This window comes from Plectropomus leopardus, chromosome 10 (assembly GCF_026936395.1).
Source record: "Plectropomus leopardus strain MGB_pleo_1.0 chromosome 10, ASM2693639v1, whole genome shotgun sequence".
Taxonomy (NCBI): Eukaryota; Metazoa; Chordata; class Actinopteri; order Perciformes; family Serranidae; genus Plectropomus; species Plectropomus leopardus.
Window position 1 is genome coordinate 15265567 of NC_142185.1, and position 21052 is coordinate 15286618.

At 38.7% G+C, this 21052-nt stretch overlaps 1 protein-coding gene across 4 annotated transcripts in view; it reads left to right on the top strand.

Annotated features, from left to right (window-relative positions):
- The window catches only part of cps1 (carbamoyl-phosphate synthase 1, mitochondrial), a 75733-nt gene that overhangs the window by 9521 nt on the left and 45160 nt on the right, over positions 1-21052 (top strand). The window contains exons 1-20 of one of the 4 annotated variants that reach the window (XR_015777620.1): positions 2164-2735; positions 3736-3845; positions 4052-4196; positions 6355-6444; positions 6524-6580; positions 6662-6754; positions 6909-6998; positions 8366-8494; positions 9076-9182; positions 9581-9722; positions 9940-10017; positions 12031-12129; positions 12906-13001; positions 14568-14757; positions 14992-15149; positions 15261-15389; positions 17613-17757; positions 18806-19016; positions 19860-20058; positions 20186-20362. Coding sequence is in view for 3 of the 4 variants with exons in the window: in XM_088083122.1 (XP_087939248.1) it covers positions 2610-2735; positions 3736-3845; positions 4052-4196; positions 6355-6444; positions 6524-6580; positions 6662-6754; positions 6909-6998; positions 8366-8494; positions 9076-9182; positions 9581-9722; positions 9940-10017; positions 12031-12129; positions 12906-13001; positions 14568-14757; positions 14992-15149; positions 15261-15389; positions 17613-17757; positions 18806-19016; positions 19860-20058; positions 20186-20362 (2571 nt within the window). In the remaining variant the exon portion in view is untranslated. Of the gene's footprint in view, positions 1-2163; positions 2736-3735; positions 3846-4051; positions 4197-6354; positions 6445-6523; positions 6581-6661; positions 6755-6908; positions 6999-8365; positions 8495-9075; positions 9183-9580; positions 9723-9939; positions 10018-12030; positions 12130-12905; positions 13002-14567; positions 14758-14991; positions 15150-15260; positions 15390-17612; positions 17758-18805; positions 19017-19859; positions 20059-20185; positions 20363-21052 lie in introns of those variants that run through there. The other 3 variants (XM_088083122.1, XM_042495093.2, XM_088083124.1) reach the window with 3 other exon arrangements.

Consider the following 21052-nt stretch of genomic DNA (forward strand, 5'->3'; position numbering starts at 1 on the left):
GGAGCAACGCAGACTAAATTTAGACAAAGGGAACATGAGCTGTGGTTAAGGGGGAGGGGGGAGTCGCCGAATTCAGACAAATGCAATACACAAAGCTTACCAAAATCAAAAATCAATTAGACTTAAATATATGAGTAGATAATGAACTTAAATGTAAGTGAATTCAGAGGCATGTTGTGTGTCCTCAGATTTTTTCATGCTGAAGATTCGCAAATAACATCATAGCTTTTACAAAGTCACATGGAGAGCACAGTCTGTTTAGCCAAGTTCAATTTCTGGAGTGTGGAGGTATTTTCTGATCCATACAAGTCCTATTACTCACACCCACTTTGTTCAGACTGCTGAACCCAGCAGAGTGGCAGTCAGGCAGCCTTCTCCACAGAGGACCGGTCTTGCAGTGATCAGCAAATACACACACCGCACTAATCCCACCGCCATGCAGCCTGTCCACGGTCAGTTTGCCTTTTCTTTTGCAGGCACCACGGCCTCAAAGAAAAAACTGTAGAGAGTTTGTCGCACTGAAAGCACTACACACAGGTTTGCTGTAAGCAGGCACATTCATTCTCATTCGGCCTGCGCTTTCTTTTAGATGCTTTTGAATGTCCCAAAATGTAGGTTGTTTATGTGGTCAATATTTCCTCATAGGTGAACATTTTGGCTTAGTGTGGCACTTTTTTCCTTTGTGGCATCAGTGTAGAATAAGAAGGAATGACAGCAGGTTGAATTGAAGCAGATCAATGGGGCCCCTGGACATTTTTCAGAGGAAGTGATCAGATGGGACCATCTGAAAACCAAAAGCCCTGACTGAATATTAGGAATTCATGCTGTCGAAGTATTTAGACTAGTTGAAAACAATGTCAAAATGGAGAGTTAAGAAATTGCATACTAATATACTTTTACGGTAAATGTAAATACATGTCTGATGTACGACTACAACAGGTGAAGTTAACATTTTGAATTCCACAACAAGCCTGTTGTAATGTGTTATTTGGACCAATCTATACTTGTTAGGCAACTTATTGTCAAAAAGGCTGATTGTCAAGAGAAAAATATGGACCTTTAATTTTAAGGAGTACATTGATAGTAAGGAACTAATTATTTACTGGGAATAAGCCTACCCAAGTTTAGGGGAGATTTGTGGGTACCCCTAGAACCCGTTTTCACTCAGACATTGTGAGGTGACACTTCACGGGGCCCCTTAGTCTAATTTTGAAGCGCTATTTAGCTACTGTCACCCTAGCTTAAAAAGTATGCGCACCAAAGTCTCTTAAAAGCAGTAACACCGGGTTCACATTGGGTGTAGAAGAGTTGTAATGCGCGCAGATTTTCCATGGAGTGCTGCCTGCTTCCTATTGGCGCCCATGTTGGGGCTATTCACACAGCAACACTAGCTTGCTGAGCAGAGCACAGAGATGCACTCCTGGTGTGAATCAGCCCCCCAGGAGGACCCCTAAAGCCCAGTGGTCACTTGCAGTATAGCAGCAAAAAGAAAAAATCCATTGTGGCCCAAAAAGCATTTTCTCCTTTGACCACTGTCAAAGACACCACAGTAAAACTGTTAACAGGAAAGCAAGCGACTATTCACCTTGACCCGCAAACAAGGCAGATCATGACTATTTCTGTTCTGAATTTTTAAGCCAAGGTGCCGAAAGATTAAATCATTGAACGCCCATTCAAGCCAGTGGAGCACTGATCTGGAAGTTAGTTCCTCAGGTGAAATTTCTCAATTTAAGTCAATGGGAAAAAGTCTTTCTGGGCGCCATGGGATCACATGATGTACCCAGCTGGTGTAATTCCACCTATGGCCACTATGTAAAATTTGCTTTTAAGTGTAGCTCTGTTTCTAGGGGCTTAGCAGATACCCTTTGGGCCCTATAATGTGGAAGATCTGTGTACTTTCATAACGTGGAAGTAGTGCGTTATTTCCTGTAAAGCACTGCTGAGTAGCTCTCATAGAAATTGGTGCTACAACTAATGCTGCACAGGTTTGTTAATACACCCATGATGCCACTGAAGGAAAATGTGAACATTTTCGTTACAAAGGCGTGGCTATTTGAGCTTTAAAGATAACCTTTAAAGCCTTGTGTTGTTGCAAATTAAATACATTAAATAACAAAATAATAAATCTGTGTATAAGTAATATAAATAAATAAATACTATAACAATCACAATGTGAGAGACTAACATTTTGGGACACCAGAAAGAGTTAAGTTTTTCGGCCTGCAGAACACAACATTGTTCTTCAGCTTCTGTCGTGTGTGTTTCGGGATTTCAACAGATGTGAATCCATATGAGAGTCCTAGGTTCATCCCTCTCATTTGACAAAAAGTGGGCGTTTTCCTGAAGACCAATCAAAACACTGTTTGCTTTATGCGTTTAGAAAAACAACGCCATGGCGGCCAATCCGGAACCACTGTAACACTCGCGTTTGAACTGTGTGTGTAATAACACGAGGAGTAGCTACAAACTGATTCATCCAACTGTGTTCAACAGAAAACTTAGGCGTAGATGTTCTCTTTGTAAGACAGTGTAAACATTTAATCTTTTTAATATCGTGAAACTTTTCATTCACGTCGTGCTTCTTAATCAAAAGAGTAACTTGGGCTAACATGACAAAAATCCTGTTAGCTAGCAGCGTTGTTAAATCCCTGAGGCAAGGATGTGTGGTTGGCAGAAGAGTAGGAAACACGTCGGCATGGCTGAGACTGCAAACTACCAAACTTTTTAGTGTCAAGGTAGGAAACAATGTGTGAGTGGAAACTGTTGTTGTCAGCTGGTAAATGCACCAAACAAACTTGTTCAAGAACTCCTCGGAAGTGCTCCCAAAAGGAGCGCCAACGCTGCAGTTTGCCTCTGGAGCTCATGCCGAATCCTATTGAAAGATCTATTAACGCTGCGATTCCTTGTTTGTACACACATTTTCAAACAAATAAGAAGTAGTTGTAGCACTTTTTAAAAACAGCAAGAGCTAGTCCCATATTCGGCATACACCCAGCACAACAAAAAGTTTTTATTTGAACAAAATTCAAGATAGTTTACCAATTGCCGTTAAAACGCTCTTCCATTAGAAATGCAGCATGGTGGACGGAATGTAGCAGAGTGAAACAGTTGAAAAAGTTGGAACAGTGTCAAAATTAAGTTTGTCCGGTTAAAAAATTGTACGCCGAATTGACGGTAGTCTACATGTGATTCAATAAAACATAGTGAGTTACTTGTCTGAGGTATGTGTTTACGCTATTAAGAAAAACTGCGGCAAATTGCCTGATTTTGAATGCAGTTTGGAAGGTGACAGACGAATGCAATTGATTGCCTTTTGAAATCATAAAATTGTGAAAAAGAATTCTGCACTGTTGAGTTTTTATATAGACCTTACTTTCACAGAATTTGCAACTGCTTTACTGCTGTGCATCATGCTTGTTAATCTGCAGGGAGAATTGCATCATATATGAGGTGTGCCATGACTGCAAAATCTGAGTCAGTCAGTCAGTCAGTCCACAGACATTGAACAAATTTGTCAGTATCAGCATTCACAGCACAATTCCCATTGTCCTGCAGTTTCACCATCAAGTCCCCAAATCCTCACTGGCTGCTATCACTCCTAAACTCAAAAAGTCTACAACACATCTGTTTCAAACTTTTGCCTTTGGTCTTTCCAAACTCCCTTCATATAAAGGGAATGCATAATTCTTGGGTGAGTTTTATCCTGCCGTGTACCTGCTCTCTTTTAACTCCCAGGCCCAGACAGCCCACCTGGTCTTGGAGGATGGCACAAGGATGAAAGGATTTTCCTTTGGGCATGATGCCTCTGTGGCTGGGGAACTCGTCTTCAATACTGGCCTGGTGGGGTAAGAAGGAGACATGCTGACATATGTCAAACTAAGACAAATCCTGCTCTTTAACAAGTCAGGTTTTAGGAAACCAAATACTAAAATATCAGCCTCAGTTTGAACCTGACAACCATGGAGTAAAGTGTATTCATTTTGTTGTAAATAGTTAAAAAGAGTTGAAGATGTGCTGCGTCACCTCATCACTTCACATTTCCCTGCTTTAGATATCCAGAGGCCCTGACTGACCCCAGTTATAGAGGTCAGATCCTGACCCTGACCTACCCTATTGTGGGAAACTACGGGGTACCCAACAGCCAGGAGCTGGACGAGCTGGGCCTGAGAAAACATGTTGAGTCAGATCGCATTCAGGTAGGAAACTCAGTGGTGGTTTGGGGGTGTCAGGCTTTGTGGAGACCTCAGGGCTGCAATGTATTTATTTCAAACTCCTTCTTTGATCCTGCCAGTCAATCAGTGCTTCATGTTAGCTCAAGAACCTCAAGAATTGGGATAAATGTTATTTTTACAGACATTTGTGATCCCCAGAGGATGAAATCCCACTGACTTTTGTCATCATCTTGAATGATGTGTAAAGCCATCAAGGCGTAGAATGTGTCACTGATTTACCGCACTTCTGTCATATCATATAAAATGAATGCCTAAAGTTCTTCTATTTTACTACTTCTTTATATTTCTGATTTTTGCTGAGGTCTTTGCTAAATATGGCAATGTGTTTCACTCAGTAGAATTCCAATTTAACAAATCATCAGCTATGAAAATGTGTAAACGGCGTCGTGGAGACAGATGAGCGGCGCATTAGCTGGGAAACATCACGTTTATTCACTTAACATGCAGCTAAAATTAATACCAAACGGTTTTTAATATTTGCTGAATGTGTTCCTGTCAGTGTTTGAGTCACAAGAAGTCATAAATCATCTTTTAGAAGATGTAGATGTTTACCGTGAGCTTATTCAGGCTCAGTTTTATTTGACATAGCAAGGCAAGCTGATTGCTATCACGCTTGGATAAAAATACAGCCAATACTTTGAGACGGCCGTCAGAGATGGCAGAGGTTTGATCACATTATCCTGTCTGAGGTGGTACAGGTGGCGTGCTCCACATGTTTTATTTCATATTTGCTCTTGGAAAGAGGATTGGCCTACTGGTACCAGTGGAAGGTGCTGGTTCTGGTTCGGTGCAGGAAGTAGCATCCATCATTTCTGGAAGGTTTCAGGGGGGCTAGGAATCAGGTGGATAGCTCACAGTGTTGCTAAGTGGATCCTCACAGTGCTACCAGCATGGCTGCAGACTCTCGGTCTTGTTATGATCAACTAAATTTTTAAATTATTTTCTTGGCAAAAATGCAAAAAAATGGTTTTAGGATTTAAGTTATCATTATTTAATAGGGATGGATATATTCCACAGATGTGGGCTTGCATACTTTAGCAGATGCACTCATGGGTTTGTTTGGTGTCTGCATACAATGTGGCTCATGGGCATGCAGATGCAGAGTATAAATTTGATTTTAGTCTTCTAGGATAGTGAACTGAATATCTCTGGGTTTTGGTCAACAAGATCTGATCTGATTTGCGTTTTTGAACTGCTTTCTGACATCTTATAATCTACACAATGAATCAAATAAGAAAAAATCTAATGGAAATCATTTTTGATGCAGTCCTACAAATAATAACAGCAGGACAGCATTACTGTATCTATTTTAATAAACTTTTTTTGTGGTATTCACATTTTGTGGTGCAAGAAAAAATATTTCTCTGTGTTCATTCTCCCATGATGGGGATACTCTGACACACTGTGATGCCCATATACATTTTAGATTTTTGTGGAAACCCTTGACACCATACACATATCAGGGACTAGAGCTGCATTGGCAAAACTCAAAGCTTAGTTCTGTATTTATCTATGCAGTCAGTGGTTCGGTAATTATCTTTAATAAAAATAATGTTGTCATATTTGCACATGCTGCACTGCCCCAGCTCCTCCTGAAGCCGTGAGTGAAAGAATTTGTGCTTGACTGAGCGAGCGCATGGGCGGGGGTGGGGGCCAACTCAGCATGTGCACTAGCAGTGGTTACTACTGAATTAGAGACTCGTCAGCTCTGATTGGATGTTTTTATTTAGGCATGGTGGTTTATTGCATATGCCATGGATGATGGAAGTTAGCTTCGCCCTAGTCCCCTTATTAAAAAGCTTATGGAATTTTTGCCTTGGATTTTGGATTACTGCAGAAAATAAGCTCTGTGGCAAACAAATGTTTATGGTACTTACACATTTTGTTCAGCAAGATAATCTTCACAAACACACGTCTCTTTTAGGATTTTTGAGGCCTAAATGCAATCACCAGAGGTAAAAAGCTAATGTTAGGCTTATTTTATGTCATAGAACAAAAAGTGAGTGTTTCAGCAAATATGACTAAAAGTAATTTTCATAAAAGTCACCCAATTGACTGATGTACTTGGTGGCTTTATGTTTGAACTTTTTTTAAGGTTGGTGTTGTGCTTCTGTGTTTTTAGGTATCCGGTCTCCTTGTTCAAGACTACAGTCACGAGTACAGCCACTGGAACTCTGTCAAGTCTTTGGGACAATGGCTACAAGAAGAGAAGGTTTGGATTCAAATGACCAAGTATCAGAATAGGACTCTGCTGCTGGTGAATTTATGAAGTTTGTTTTTCTTCTTCAAAGGTTCCTGCATTGTTTGGGATAGACACCAGGATGTTGACCAAGATAATCAGAGATAGGGTAATGTAAATACAAAGGTCGACATCTTTTACAAATGGATTGGTTGATCACTCAGTTATTTTGCTTATAATTTTTCATCAGGGCACAGCTTTGGGGAAGATTGAATTTGATGGGCAGCCCATTGAGATATCTGACCCCAACCAGAAAAACCTGGTAGCTGAGGTCTCAACCAAGGTAACCACCACTAACTTACATATTTAACAGTTGTTCTTCTTATTGCACCAGATGGACCTGGAACAAGAAACAAACTCTGATCATATTTTTTTCAGTCTACAAATTGGTGTTGATTAGCTCTAACCTCTATTTTCTGTGTCCCCACACCCACAAGGAAACCCAAGTTTTTGGAAAAGGAAACCCAATAAAAGTGGTGGCGGTTGATTGCGGTATTAAACATAACATCATTCGCCTGCTGGTTAAGGTGAGAAAAAAATAACATCCCTGTTTTTAGATGTGCATCCTCATTAGTACATACACATAGATACATTTACGATGTTGCCCCGAATGACCTTTTCTGCACAAATATAGAAAAGAGGTCAACACGTGTCACATGTTTTTAGCAACCCGACCTCAAATATATGAGATGCTAATGTAAGGTCTAACAAGCTGTAAGAGATAGTGGGCACCTCTTATGTCTATGCTCCGTTTAATAGTTTGTTGATATTAATGGTGTTGATATTGGTTTGTAATTGGTTGGAATAGTAAGTTGGGAGAAAGCAGCCTGCAGACTTTTAATGCAGTAGTCTGCTTTTTCTGTTTTCCCCCTTCATATATTTGCCTTTTATTGGTCTGTTGATGAGTGTTTCGCCGTCTGAACATTCTCATTTGTCAAATAATATGAAATATTAATAATGGCTAAATAGCTCAATGGCCATCATTTTGGTAATGTCATGGTAATTCTTTTTCTGGCTGAAGATAGAGTTTGTAGGACAAAATTAGGCTTTTGCTTTAATTTTATCATAAGCAGACACTGATCAGCCACAACAATAAATCCACTGACAAATCAAATGAATAACATTAATTATCTTGTTATAATTCAATGTTGTGGTGCGAAATCTTGGGTCCTGGCATTTATGGACTGAATGGTGTAGATACCAAAAATATTATTTAAGGCTGGCATGATATCAAATTTTCACTGCACTGTTATCATGTCCAAAAGAGTTGAGGATAACATTATTATCACTTTATCATTATATTTATAGAAAATTTGAAAAAAGAAAAGCTGTCAGTAAAATTCATCCTTAGTTTTGTTCATTGAGCTTTGTCTTATTTCGGCAAATTAATACTGTTATTAAAATATGAATGTAGGGAGGTTAAGAGAGAGTCTGTAACCATTACTGTAAAAAAGAGCAATTACACTTAGTGGATAGTGAAAAGGCAACCAGATGGCTTTAGGGAAGTGAGAAAGACAGAAGAGAAAGAAACGGGAATGACGATGTGATCTTATATGTATTATTAACATGGTATCAATGTCGATACCAGTATACATCATTTATCATTGATGGAGAACTTAAGTCATTGGTGACATATGTTGCATTTAGTCAGTGTATATGGATTTTTGCTAGGTAAAGCATGGGTCACTTCTGTCACTGTCAGAGCATTCATGAAGACATGGCTTATTTGGTGTAATTTACAATAACGACATACAGTATGTAACCCGTATGTTTATGTAATGGAAGGTTGAACTCTGAATTGGTTAAGTTACTTTAGGTTGCTTCATATAACCATGACCATTAGGCAAAAAAAACACAAGTTCGCAAAGTTTCTCTATATGTTCTCTATGTGCAGAGAGGTGCAGAGGTCCACCTCGTACCGTGGGATCAGGACTTACTGAGTCTCGACTACGACGGCCTCTTCATCAGCAATGGACCAGGAGATCCTTCTCTGGCCAAGACCCTGATCCACAATGTCCGCAAGGTAGACCATGAGGCTGTTTTAATGTTTTGATTTTTTTTTTTTTTTGCAACATTTCAGATTTAACCACAAGGAGTAGTATTTATTTGCAGTCCTGCATGTTGTTTTAGCCTTCTTTGCTACAAAACCTAGCTAGAATATTCTTACCATAAGAAAGGTTTTTACACTAGACAGTTATATTATTTTAAGGACCTTGTTTACTCTTAGTAATTTTTTTAAAAAGAAGTATGCAGCTATCTTAGATTTTACTTTTTTTAAATGACAAAAATATATTTATGTCATATGTCTATTTTTGCCAGTCCAATCAAAAAAGAGATCATTTTAAGTGATTATAATAAGGACCAAAATATATATATATATAATGACTTAGAATCTCAAAATAATAACAAACTTTCTCAAGATAATGACTTACTCACCTCAACATAATAAGAACCAACACTAAATCTGTATTTTATTTTATGATTCTCATTAAATGTTTTAGCAGGTTCTTTCTTGTTATCACATTGGTGGAAATGAGTTTCCATATTACAGTGAGCTACAGTGTAACTTAATAAAAATTTTTGTGTATGTTTTGTCCTCTGTAGGTGCTCGAGAGTGATCGTCCCCAGCCAGTGTTTGGTATCTGCATGGGCAACCAGATCACTGCTCTCGCTGCAGGAGCTCAGTCATATAAGCTACCAATGGGCAACAGGTGAACTCTTAATTAGCTAAGCATAATTAAAGCACAGTATGCATCCTCTTTAAGAATCCTCATAGAAATTTAGATGTGCCCCGCTAACTTTTCTTGTACACAAAGAAAAGGTATTTTTGCATTTAGTGTTTACTTACCAAAACGCATGGTGTATATCCATAAGTGCATTTCCTTTCTCATAAAACATTTGCAAATGCAAATACTTTAAATTCAGCATTGTTTACAACCATGTTTAATAGCTTGCAGACTTTTCCTACTCTGCCTTTGTGGGGAAATTGCAGCATTTCTTGTTGTTAGCATAACCAGTATATCAGTGGAGTAAAGCTGCATCCACATGCATGTGCAAGAGATAAACAAGAATAAATTACAGTGTTTTCTGCATGTCTGTGGATCCCCAGAGGCCAGAACCAGCCGGTGCTGAATGTGATGACGGGCCAGGCTTTCATTACAGCGCAAAACCACGGCTACGGCATAGACAGCGAGTCCCTGCCCCCGGGGTGGAGCCCTCTTTTCATCAACGCCAACGATGGCACCAATGAGGTTGATTTTTCTCTGTGAAAGCCTTTTTCCATATTCTATATTTCTGTTCTATATGTATTTTGGATAAAAATCACCAGTGTCAGTCTGGTGTTTACAGACCTTCGTTTATCAAGTAACATCTTACAACAACAGACTCACCTGTTTTTTGAATTGCTAACAAATGAAATGCAGAATACTGTTGGCTTGATCTGGGTTTTCTGGTCTGCATATTTTCCAGGGCATCATGCACAACACTAAGCCAGTTTTCACGGCCCAGTTCCACCCGGAGGCTAAAGGCGGTCCCACTGACACAGAGGTAATTAAAGTCTGTGATAGTGCTGCATACAGTACCTGAATGCTACACTAAAGGTAGGTAGTAAAGGTATCTTTACAGGATGCTACTTAGGTAAAAGTTGAAGTCTTCTGTTGAAGCAGGACTTCTGTAAATGTCCAAAGCAGCAATGAGGTTGTCATTTCTTAACATGTATATTGTATGTAAACCAGAAAAAGTGGTGAAGAAGTAATAAGCAGTTACTACATCAGTGGCAGCAAAAAGGTTATAATCATATTTGGTGCCTGATGTTTGACTGCAGCAGGGCCACAGGTGTCTTGTCTCTTTCCCTTCAATAAAGCGTTGATGATTTTCTCCTTCAAATCTTGTCTCCCACATGACAGGCAAGGTCTAAACTTCAAGTCCTGGTCAAAGTATGTTGTAACCTCTGTCATATTAAGGCAGAATAATAAGACCCGTCCTCTCTACCAAAACATGTAGCTGACAGCTCTGCAGGAGAATTCTTGCTTTCCTCCTGGGTTTGACTTTTGGGGGCATCACAAACATTTTGCACTGTGCCCATGACAAGTATTTCATGTTTTTCACTGTCATGTAAGTGCAGTGTTATTAATGCATTTCTCTCAAAGCAAATCCCCTTTTTACCTTGTCTGTAGCCCAAAAATGGTGACAGTCTGCCTTTCAACAGTCCCAGTAAGTCGCAAATGCCGCTGCTGACACATTTCCACTTGTTACTGTCTTGTAACTGATGCTAGTGATGAGTTTACATACTGTAGATACTACAGTATACTTACAGCTCTGCTTATATTGTCAGCTTCAGGAACTTGGTGTTGTAAAATCTTAGTAGTCTGTAATGAATCTTTAATTTCCATAAAATTAAACCTTGCCTTTAAATATGCTCTTTAAAAATATCTGTTTTATATGCACCTTGTGGCCAGTCTCAGTGTATCTGAGTATAGAGTTAAAAAGTAAATATGTTTTAAATCGTAACTATTCAAGCAATGTACAAATAAAGAAAATGTTTTTATGCTTCCATGCAAGCATCAGCCGTGGCCAGAGGCATTATCTTTTCAGACTGTCTGTCCATCTCATTCTTGTGATTGCGATATCTCAAGATGCCTTGGGGGAATTTCTTCAAATTTGGCAAAAACGTCCACTTGGACTAAATGATAAACTGATTAGATTTTGGGGGTGAAAGGTCACTGTAACCTCACAACACATGCTTTGGCTGTAACTCAATTCATGCGCTAATTATGGCAAAATTTCACACAAATGTCTAGTATAATAAAATGGTGAGGTTATGACATGTTATATCTAAAAAGTCAAAGGTCAACTTATCATAATGTTCTGCAACATTCTTTCCATATTTTTGGAACAGAAGAGGAGACATTTGGTCAGATACTGGATTGATGACCCTCGTCTCTGGTGCCTACCTTGAAATTGTACTAATTGCATAGATCTTCTGTGCTGTTGGGTCGAAGATGTGTGTTAAGCATAGTTGTTTTAGAATTTGTAGGGTTTTTTTGTTACAAACACATCTGTTTTCAAAGCATTAGCTGCTATCATGGCTACATGTATGTCTGGGCAGACAGGTAAGTAAACTGTGATTGCAGCTTGACTGGTTTGCGGAGTAATGTACCTGCAAGGTGATATTCTAGTTTACTTTGTTCCTTTATACTTCAAACGATGACATTTATTAAATGTCAGTGTATTCCTCTTGGTGCTTTTTCTCTACATGTAAACGCAGACTCATTCTTTGTAGGAAAAAATATTTTTTAAAGTTTCCTAATGGTTTTTGCTCGTCCGCGTACAAGTAAACAAAGATAACCGTAGGAATTAAAAGGCTTAGGGAAATCTATTCCACACCCAAACCTTGTACCCTCAGGCAGAGCTTGGTCTTTATAAACCACTGAGGTGTTTTAGCTGCATGAAGTGGTGGAAAATGTTTGTTCAATACCACGGGGGGGGGGGGCAAAAACTGAAACTACTCATTAACACACTCAAAGTGTGCTTATCTTATTATTTTCTTTGTGTCTACAGTTCCTCTTTGATGCCTTCATTTCCCTGATCAAGAAAGGAAAAGATGCCAATATATTTTCAGTCATGCCAAAGAAACCAGATGCTCCTCTCAGAACCAAGGTATAGTACGCCAACAGGTCCAGCAGGTTTAGGTATGGCTTTATGAATAGCAGTGTTATTTCAAGTGTGTTCAGGACCTGCTTTCAGGACCTGCTTTCTGAGGATTTAAAGGTTGTCAGAGATTTTATTAAGGTCATTGTACAACAAAATACCAAGATGCTGTATTTCATAAGTTGAACTAAAGGAGGGAGTAATTCACTTATTTTACATTGGAGTTTTTTTTGTTTTTTGTTGTCTTTTTCTGTTTGGCACTGTTTTTGTTTTGTGATTTTAGTGCTTATCCATTTGTGTATGATTCTGATGTTTATGTTTGATACTATATATATATATATATAGACAGTTTGAAATGAATATAAAAAAAACATAAGTAGGGAGAGACCTCAGTGATGGAGCAGCAGTTAGGAGTATGAAAGAAGCTGTGGCTGAAAATTATAAGAAGCATCCAAGAAAAGTTTCTGGACTGGATGCTTTAGATAAAAAAGAAACGTGGAATTCAGAGGAAGGATTAAAATAAAAAAATAAAAAACTTGAAGAGAGCACTCTTGGGGGTGTGGCAGATGTGGAGAACTCACCTGGCATGTGTTGCAAGCACACCTAGACAGTATTTGTGAGTTATTGTCACTGCCAGAAGAGGGAGACAAAGGTTCCATCCTCCATCTCTTAATGTAATTACATTTTATTTCACATGGAGTTTCATGCAGCTCGGTTGCTGTTAGTCGCTGTATTATATGCTGTCAATTACTGTGTATTATGTGTGTGTGTTTGTGTAAATGCAGGTGTCAAAGGTGCTCGTACTGGGTTCTGGTGGTCTTTCTATCGGTCAGGCTGGAGAGTTTGACTACTCTGGATCTCAGGCCATCAAAGCCATGAAGGTGAGCGATAACATGTGGCTGAAAAGTTCCAAAAAATGTTCCAAATTTACAAAACAATTTACTGCCTTTTGAATATTGTTTTCTAAAGTCCACAGTGACAGCTGTTAGAGAAAATAACTCATTTTAAAGATGTAACAACTTTTTTTAAAAGATTTATGTGTGTGGAAAATGAATGAGGTTGTTTTCATTGTCTTTTCATAAAATTTATTGACGATTAAGAAGAATTGAAGAATATATTTCTTTTATAATTTAGAACTGACAGTTTTGAAAACCTCTTTAATATATAACCTATTTATAACCTTTCACACACAAACAAATATGAATAATTTGTATACTGCATGGTACCAATTTTAGTTCTTTTGGAATTAATAGTCCATGTTCACAGATGACATTTTAACATGTTGCTTTCGGAAAAACACAACAAATTTTGTTTCAGAGTTTGATATTGAGCATATTGTCTTCCTGTCACTTGGACACAGAACAGAGCCACCACAATAGGAATATTTCACCCCTCAAGTTATATTTTTTTACCAGTCACTCACCCTGTGTTATGTTGAATTTGAGAAGAAAACTCTTGCATAACTCAGCTGTGAACAGAAAGAAATTCTAGAAGAATGGGAGTAAAAAGGGGGCCGCGTTTAACAACAGCAAAACTATTCAAAAGCATCGGTTTACAAACTCTCACACAACTCGCGCAGTATAATCCAAGTTTCATCAATCGAGCTGTATGCTTACCACCTACCAAACACAAAGATTTTGGCTAAAAAATTACTATTTAAGACACTTGAGCATGCAAAAAGCGTGGATACATGAAGAGCTCCAATTCACCATAATTTTGTCAGTTTTTGGATTCTTTGTTCACTGTGGAGGCATGCAAAAAAGTTTTCTTCATGAATATGGGATGAGTAATTGATATATAAATGATCATGTAGGAAAATGAAGTATTCCTCTTTTAATGTTTTAAGTAACTGTCTCTCCCTCCAGAAAATCTACAATACCATGGTCCTTCGTTACTGTTGGATTTATTTGTCGTAATTGCACTCCGGTCAGCATTACTGTTATCAAATCCACCGTTGAGCTCCTTTAAATATCTGACTATGTACACAATAAACACACACTTGCATCACACATAAACTGTTAATCAGCATGGCCATAAAAAATATGCTGCTGTCTTGGCCAAGTCTCCCTTGAAAAAGAGATTGTGTAGTGTTAAAATAAAAACATTTTTCTAGTGTACTGTTATTGCAAAAACAAATCATTATTCTTGAAAATAAATCACATACATTTTATGCGTGAATAAACGTCAAATAATGACATGAATTATAATATGGCAGTTTAAGTAGCATCCTTTCTTTCTCTACTCTGACGAGTCAAAATGTCTGCTGTTAAAAAGGTCTTTTGTCAAAAGTTATATTTTAACCTACAGAAATAAATGGCGGCCAGAAAAAAAACAAAGTAGCAAATTAAAATGAAAGGCTCAGATATAGTAAATGTTACAATGAAGACTTATCATCATACCCTGGTTTTCTTTATATAAACAAGTTATTAATAATTATGTTGTTGTAGGAGGAAAACCTGAAGACCGTGCTCATGAACCCAAACATAGCCTCGGTTCAGACCAATGAAGTGGGCACAAAGCAAGCCGACTCAGTCTACTTCCTGCCTGTCACACCACAATTTGTAACTGAAGTCATCAAGGCTGAGCGTCCAGATGGCATCTTGCTCTCCATGGGTGGACAGACTGCACTCAACTGTGGTGAGATGTGTGCACCCATTTACACTGATGTGTAGGATCACTGATTTTTTGGAGATCAAGTTGGGGAAAAACAGTGACTGTGTGTGAGGGACAGAGGTTAAATTCTGTTGATATGTACACCAAAGAAATATGAAACTCATATTACTGTCAAACTCTAATAAAAGCATATTTTTTTGATTGCCTGTTTGTTTTTACCACGCATCTGTGTGGCTTGGTGTCTCTTGTGGTGTTCAGGAGTTGAGTTATTTCAGCGTGGTGTCCTGGAGCAGTATGGTGTGAAGGTCCTAGGAACCCCGGTAGAGTCCATAATGGCCACAGAGGACAGACAGCTTTTTGCTGACAAACTGATGGAGATCAATGAGAAGATTGCACCCAGCTTCGCTGTGGTGTCGGTGAGGATTAAAAAAAAATTCTTTCTGTAAACTTTGTCAGACAAATGCATAGCCATTCTGCAAAAGTATGCAGCAGGGGAAATGCAGTTTAATATTTGTGTCATCTTTCAGGTATCTGATGCCTTGGAAGCGGCAGAGCAGATCGGGTACCCAGTGATGTTACGATCGGCCTATGCCCTTGGAGGTCTAGGATCTGGTCTGTGTGCCAACAAAGAAAAGCTGGAGGAAACTGCCCACAAGGTCAGCAGGAATGATGTGGGGATGGTGGAGGCATCTGGGTACTATTTAAATCATTATTCTGTGTAGTCTCTTTTCTTTACATTTTGATCATGCAGATCAAATCAGCAACAGAGGCACTTTTGCACAGGCTTTTACAGAAACTTTTTTTTAGTTTCATCCCATGTTTACAGCATTAACCTGCACAAAGATAAAAGCTTTGAAATTGTTTAGATATGTTTCTTTGGTGCTCTGCCAAGAGAGGAATAGTTTGCTGTTGCTTAGCAACATTCCTTTGTGCTCGTCCGGTATCCAGCACTATGTCTGACAGCTGAATTGGTTATAATCTGTGATCACAGCCTGCAAAATGAACAGTCAGTGCCAGACTGTTTTAGACTGGTGTGTCCTTTTTTATGTCATGCTGTAGGTTCTGCTGCTTTCCTTGTCTTGTATTTAAAAGTATTGATATTTTGTTTCATTTGGAAGTTTCAATGGCAAATTTTTTTTTTCTTTTTGTTTTTTTTCCCACCAGTTATCCTTGGTGACTGTTCCACTGCTCTGTATCAAGTATAGAGCAAAGATATACTTCACACATTATCAAAAGAGCTTATTTATTTATTCCCGCTGTATGTGCACTAGTGGAAACTGTTATTAGTACATGTCCTTGTTAACACATGACAACATTTTCATTCCAGGCATTTCAGTCCTCAACAATTTAAAAAGATCAGTGTTGTTTTTACCTTTCATAATTTCATTTGCACACCTTTACCTGGTGCTATTGTTGCAACAATAACGAGGTCACTCTCCATTTCCCTCACAGTAGTAAGTACCAACAACACAGGGCAAAAGCGTGAATTTATTCATTCATTTAGTTTACAATTGAGACGTGAAATAGCGCCAGGCTGCCAGCTTGACTGGATTGCCAGTCAGCCTTCATATTCCCAGGAGATTTCATACCCGGTGGCAAACAGAATTGCATTGTGAAAGTGAGGCTTTTAGGGAACCAATCTAAACGCAGATGGTGTCATTCTATATCCATTACATTGTGCAATCAACATTTACTTCACAATGGTATGTTAAAGCAAAAAACTTGTCTATTGCCAGATAAAGTTTACTTTTAACAATAAAAAAAACCAAAAAAGCACATTTATTGTAGTTTATCTGAGAAGTAGCTTTCTGACTGTGTTTTTTGAAGTTTTTAATGTTACAACAGTCAGACACTGGAAAACAACCTGTACAAAGTCCATATATGAATAGGCACAATAACACACTCTCCACAACAACAGTCATGTCATTTGATGCAATCTATTTTAGGGATGAAAAAAAACAATATCATACACTATGTAACTATGAGGTTTTAAGTTTTAGTTTTTCAATAAGACTGTAAGAGCCGTTTGTTTAACTTTATGATTTATGATGATTTACTGAGAATGTAATTCATGATGTGGGTGTACACCAAGTCTTATTATATGTGCAAAAGTTATCGGTCTCTGTATATACAGCCATCTGTTTGACTGTGCTTATATGCAAAAATGTTTCCTTCCTTTGATGGCTGTTGGGTTTACATTAAAATTCATGGAGGTGGGGGCGGCCTCTAGCTTAGCTGCTAGAGTGTGCGCCCCATATGCTGAGGCCTTTGCAGCAGCCCGGGTTCGATTCCAGACTGTGGCCCTTTGCTGCATGTCATTGCCCCTCTCTTTCCCACATTTATTGTTAATCTACAACTGTCCTAATAATAAAGAGAAAATCCCCCAAAAAATAATCTTCAAAAAAAAAAAAAAAATTGAGGTGTTATGCCACATACAGTATCTTTCACTGGAAAGGAAATTAAGCACAAAAAATACCTGTCAGACAATGTTTTTATTATGTTAAACCTTAAGAAAAAATACTTTATCAGTGCATATTAACTTACATTTAATTCCTAATTATTTCTACTGCATGATCAGTAGCCAAAATATATCACCCACTCTGTTTTTAATGTTATTTTATGTGTAAAAGCAACAACAGTCTCTTATTTGTGTAGTGTTTTTGAGCACATATAGACAAATGCTAAAGATCAGTCAGTGTGGGGGATGCAAGTGTTAACATACTATTACTACCACTATAATAACCTCTACTGATTGTAGTATTTACATTGCAGCGGCTTTGTATTGAATTATATTATGCAGGTCTTCATGTTCTTGTGTGAAGGCTAATGGAGGCACACAGCAGCTGAACTGATGATACTTTGTGCATATTATTCTACAGGCTCTGGCTATGAGCAGTCAAATCCTGGTGGAGAAGTCTCTGCTGGGCTGGAAGGAGGTGGAATATGAGGTGGTGAGAGATGTGGCTGATAACTGCGTCACCGTCTGCAACATGGAGAACTTTGACCCACTGGGCATTCACACAGGTAGTAAAGCATACAGTACATCCTCACTTGTTCGTCTTCAGGCTGTCGTGCTCTTGCACTTGCACGCCTGATATTGCATCCTGTTGTCACTTTTGTTTTGTTGTGATTGATTTAGTTCTGTTTGCCTTTTTATATACTGTTGTTCTAAAAACAAGAGTACATCCTCTCTCCGTCTCTGTCTCTCGGGAGGCTGCTTCAGGGTGAGCAGGGTTTTTTTTTGCTCTCTTTAGTGTGAGCAGGCTGTTTATGTTGACCAAATTTTACTGTGAACCTGGCAGGTCATATTGATGTTTTTGACAGCTGTACCATTTCTTTGTCTTGTTTCTGTAGATCAGGAAAAAAGCGTCAAGAATTAACACTTGAGTTTCCACTCAAACCTTTGGGTTTAGTCCAGTTCTCATAGCCAACATCCAGAGCTCGTACAGACTGGGGCTGGAACGATATGAGATTTTTACTATACAAATATCAAGGCCAAAAGAGTTCATGAAAATGATAAAATTGTGGAAAATCTGTGAAAAATTTCAAAAACAAAACAAAATGCTATTAGTCATATTTATCTTCAACTGTGTTTATTGGGTGTTTTTTTTTTAAAAAATGTTATTGTGTATTTAACAAATTTATTACACTTAAAATTCAAATGTAGGGAGGGAAGAGAGAGAGTCAGAAAAAAAATCTTACAAAAGAGCAATTGATGGGGGAGAAAGAAAAAGCAAGAACACAAAGGAACTAAAATTACTTATTAGGAGATGCTGGATTATTTGCACAGTGTTTTCATACGTGTATTATTCAAGATCTTCATATTGAAAACTGTGTGCAGAAAATCCCGGCTAAGAATTGTGCTCTGAATGTCATATACAGCTCCTTTCAGAAAGGGAAACAAAACAAGCGTTTATAACAAACTTCACCTGGTAAATCCAAATCTATGTAAGAAACAGGCTTTTGTTGTTTTATGCGATATTTAAGATCAGTAACCAAAAACACAAGTTTTGGGATTGTTCATACAATTTAAAACCTTTAAATCCATTATCTTCCTCTCCTTCTTCTTCAGGTGACTCCATTGTGGTGGCACCGAGTCAGACCTTGTCCAATGAGGAGTACCACATGCTCCGTGAGACAGCCATCAAAGTCGTTCGTCACCTTGGCATTATAGGCGAATGCAACATCCAGTATGCCTTACACCCAATGTCCCTCGAGTACTGCATCATTGAGGTCAACGCCCGGCTCTCCAGAAGCTCTGCTCTGGCATCCAAAGCCACTGGGTGAGAGATTACATGTGTATAGACACAAGGTGCACACAGTGGTAATACAACATGTTAGAAACTTCAAAAAGAAATCGATAGACAATATGCATTATTTAGGATGATGTGTCTCAGTGGTCTTTCCCATAGAGAGTAGTTATTAGATCAGTTTAGCTCAGCCATGAGGGATTCTGAATTTAAAAAAAAGACTTGACTTGCAACCAAATTGTATCAGGTTGGCTGTTAGACTTGTACAAACTGTGGTTTTACTGCAGTGGTTCAAAACCGGAAGCAAATCTTTCCTGTGGAGGGAGAATTTGTTAGTGTTTAAAATGAATATTCTACCCATTATCTATCTCTCTTGAGTATCAAATCAGTCATCATCTGTGGACTTTGAATTGTAAAAAGGTTTGCAGTTATTTGTGGAGAAAGTGATATAGATAACCCTAAATTAAGGTGTTTACAATTAAATTCAGTAGCATTAAGTTTTCATTCTGCAGCATTATTCACTGCTCTATATCAAAGAGATGCTGATCCTATTTTCCTCACAGCTGCTTGCTGAGAAGGTTGTCTTTTGTATCATATCAAGTATTCTCGTATCCTCAGAGTGCTATCAATTTTGTACACAGTATTATATCACAGGGTATAAATAAGTTGAATTTGACTGCAGATAATGGATTTGTACAATTGCTAAACATCTGTAAGATATTGGAGCTTTTCAGTAGGACAAAGTACATTCAATACAACATCACAGTTTTGATAAAGATCAATACTGTGTGATCATGCTTATACTGCACATTTGGTGCAAAAACTTCATCCACTAGCTGATTTTGTTTTCCCTGTCCCTTTGTCCATGTTTCCCAGGTATCCCTTGGCTTTTGTTGCCGCTAAGCTGGCTTTGGGTATACCCCTACCTGAGATCAAGAACGCTGTATCGGAGAAGACCACCGCCTGCTTTGAGCCTAGTCTTGACTACATCGTCACCAAGATCCCCCGCTGGGACCTGGACCGCTTTCAGGGAATGTCCCACGAAATAGGCAGCGCCATGAAGAGTGTTGGAGAGGTGGGAGTGGATCCAAGGATAAACACTCACTCATTCACTCAGCATCTCACTCACTCATCCACTGGCTTATTCCCTGTACTCACACATACATATCATCCTGTCATGTATTTCCCTCTTCTGGATTCAGGTGATGGCAGTTGGCCGGACCTTTGAGGAGAGTGTGCAGAAGGCCCTGAGGATGTGTCATCCATCAGTGGATGGCTTCGTGCCCCGTCTGCCACTCAAGAAAGCCTGGGCTGACACCCAGGACCTGCAGCAGGAGCTGGCTGTGCCCTCCATCACCCGCATCTTCTCCCTCGCAAAGGTACACCACTCTTTCATAACGTTAATAATGAATGACACTGACTACAGCTTTCTCATTAAAATCACATTTTGAAATGTTACAGCAAAGTTATTATGAAAAAAAACATGAAATGCAGAGCAAAATGTGAAATTTTTATTAGTTTAAATAGTTGCACAGGTGTTATAATGCACATACAGTCTAAACTGTTTGATTATCTAACTGAGTGGGCTTTTCAAACATGTGGGGGAGGAAGAATCCAAATCTCAGAATATAAAAGGTATTTTTACAGTGTCTGTTTTAGATTGCTCACACAGTACTGTCAGCCTTTCCTGTTTCCTCATAGAATCAGATGAAGGTGAAACAGCACTTTGATAAGTGCATCTAGACACAGGGTCAGGCTCGATCATCCAACACAGAGATGTTGAATGAACTTTCTCAAGGTCAAAAACATCTACAGGTGCTGCACTTTAACAAACTTTTATCACCAGCCGAAAGAAAAGCAGAATGAGGTCCAATCAATGTCAAAACCTCCAAATGCGTATACTTGGTGACTATGGAGTGAAATCATTAACATGACGACTGCATTGGGGATTAACGATTCACATCTTATCTCAGAGCAATCAGACCGCTGTAATGTCTACCTGTTATTCTCAGCTAACCTCTTTTTTGCCCACCAGTTTAATTTTAAACCTCTATGTCTTTGGTTTAGAC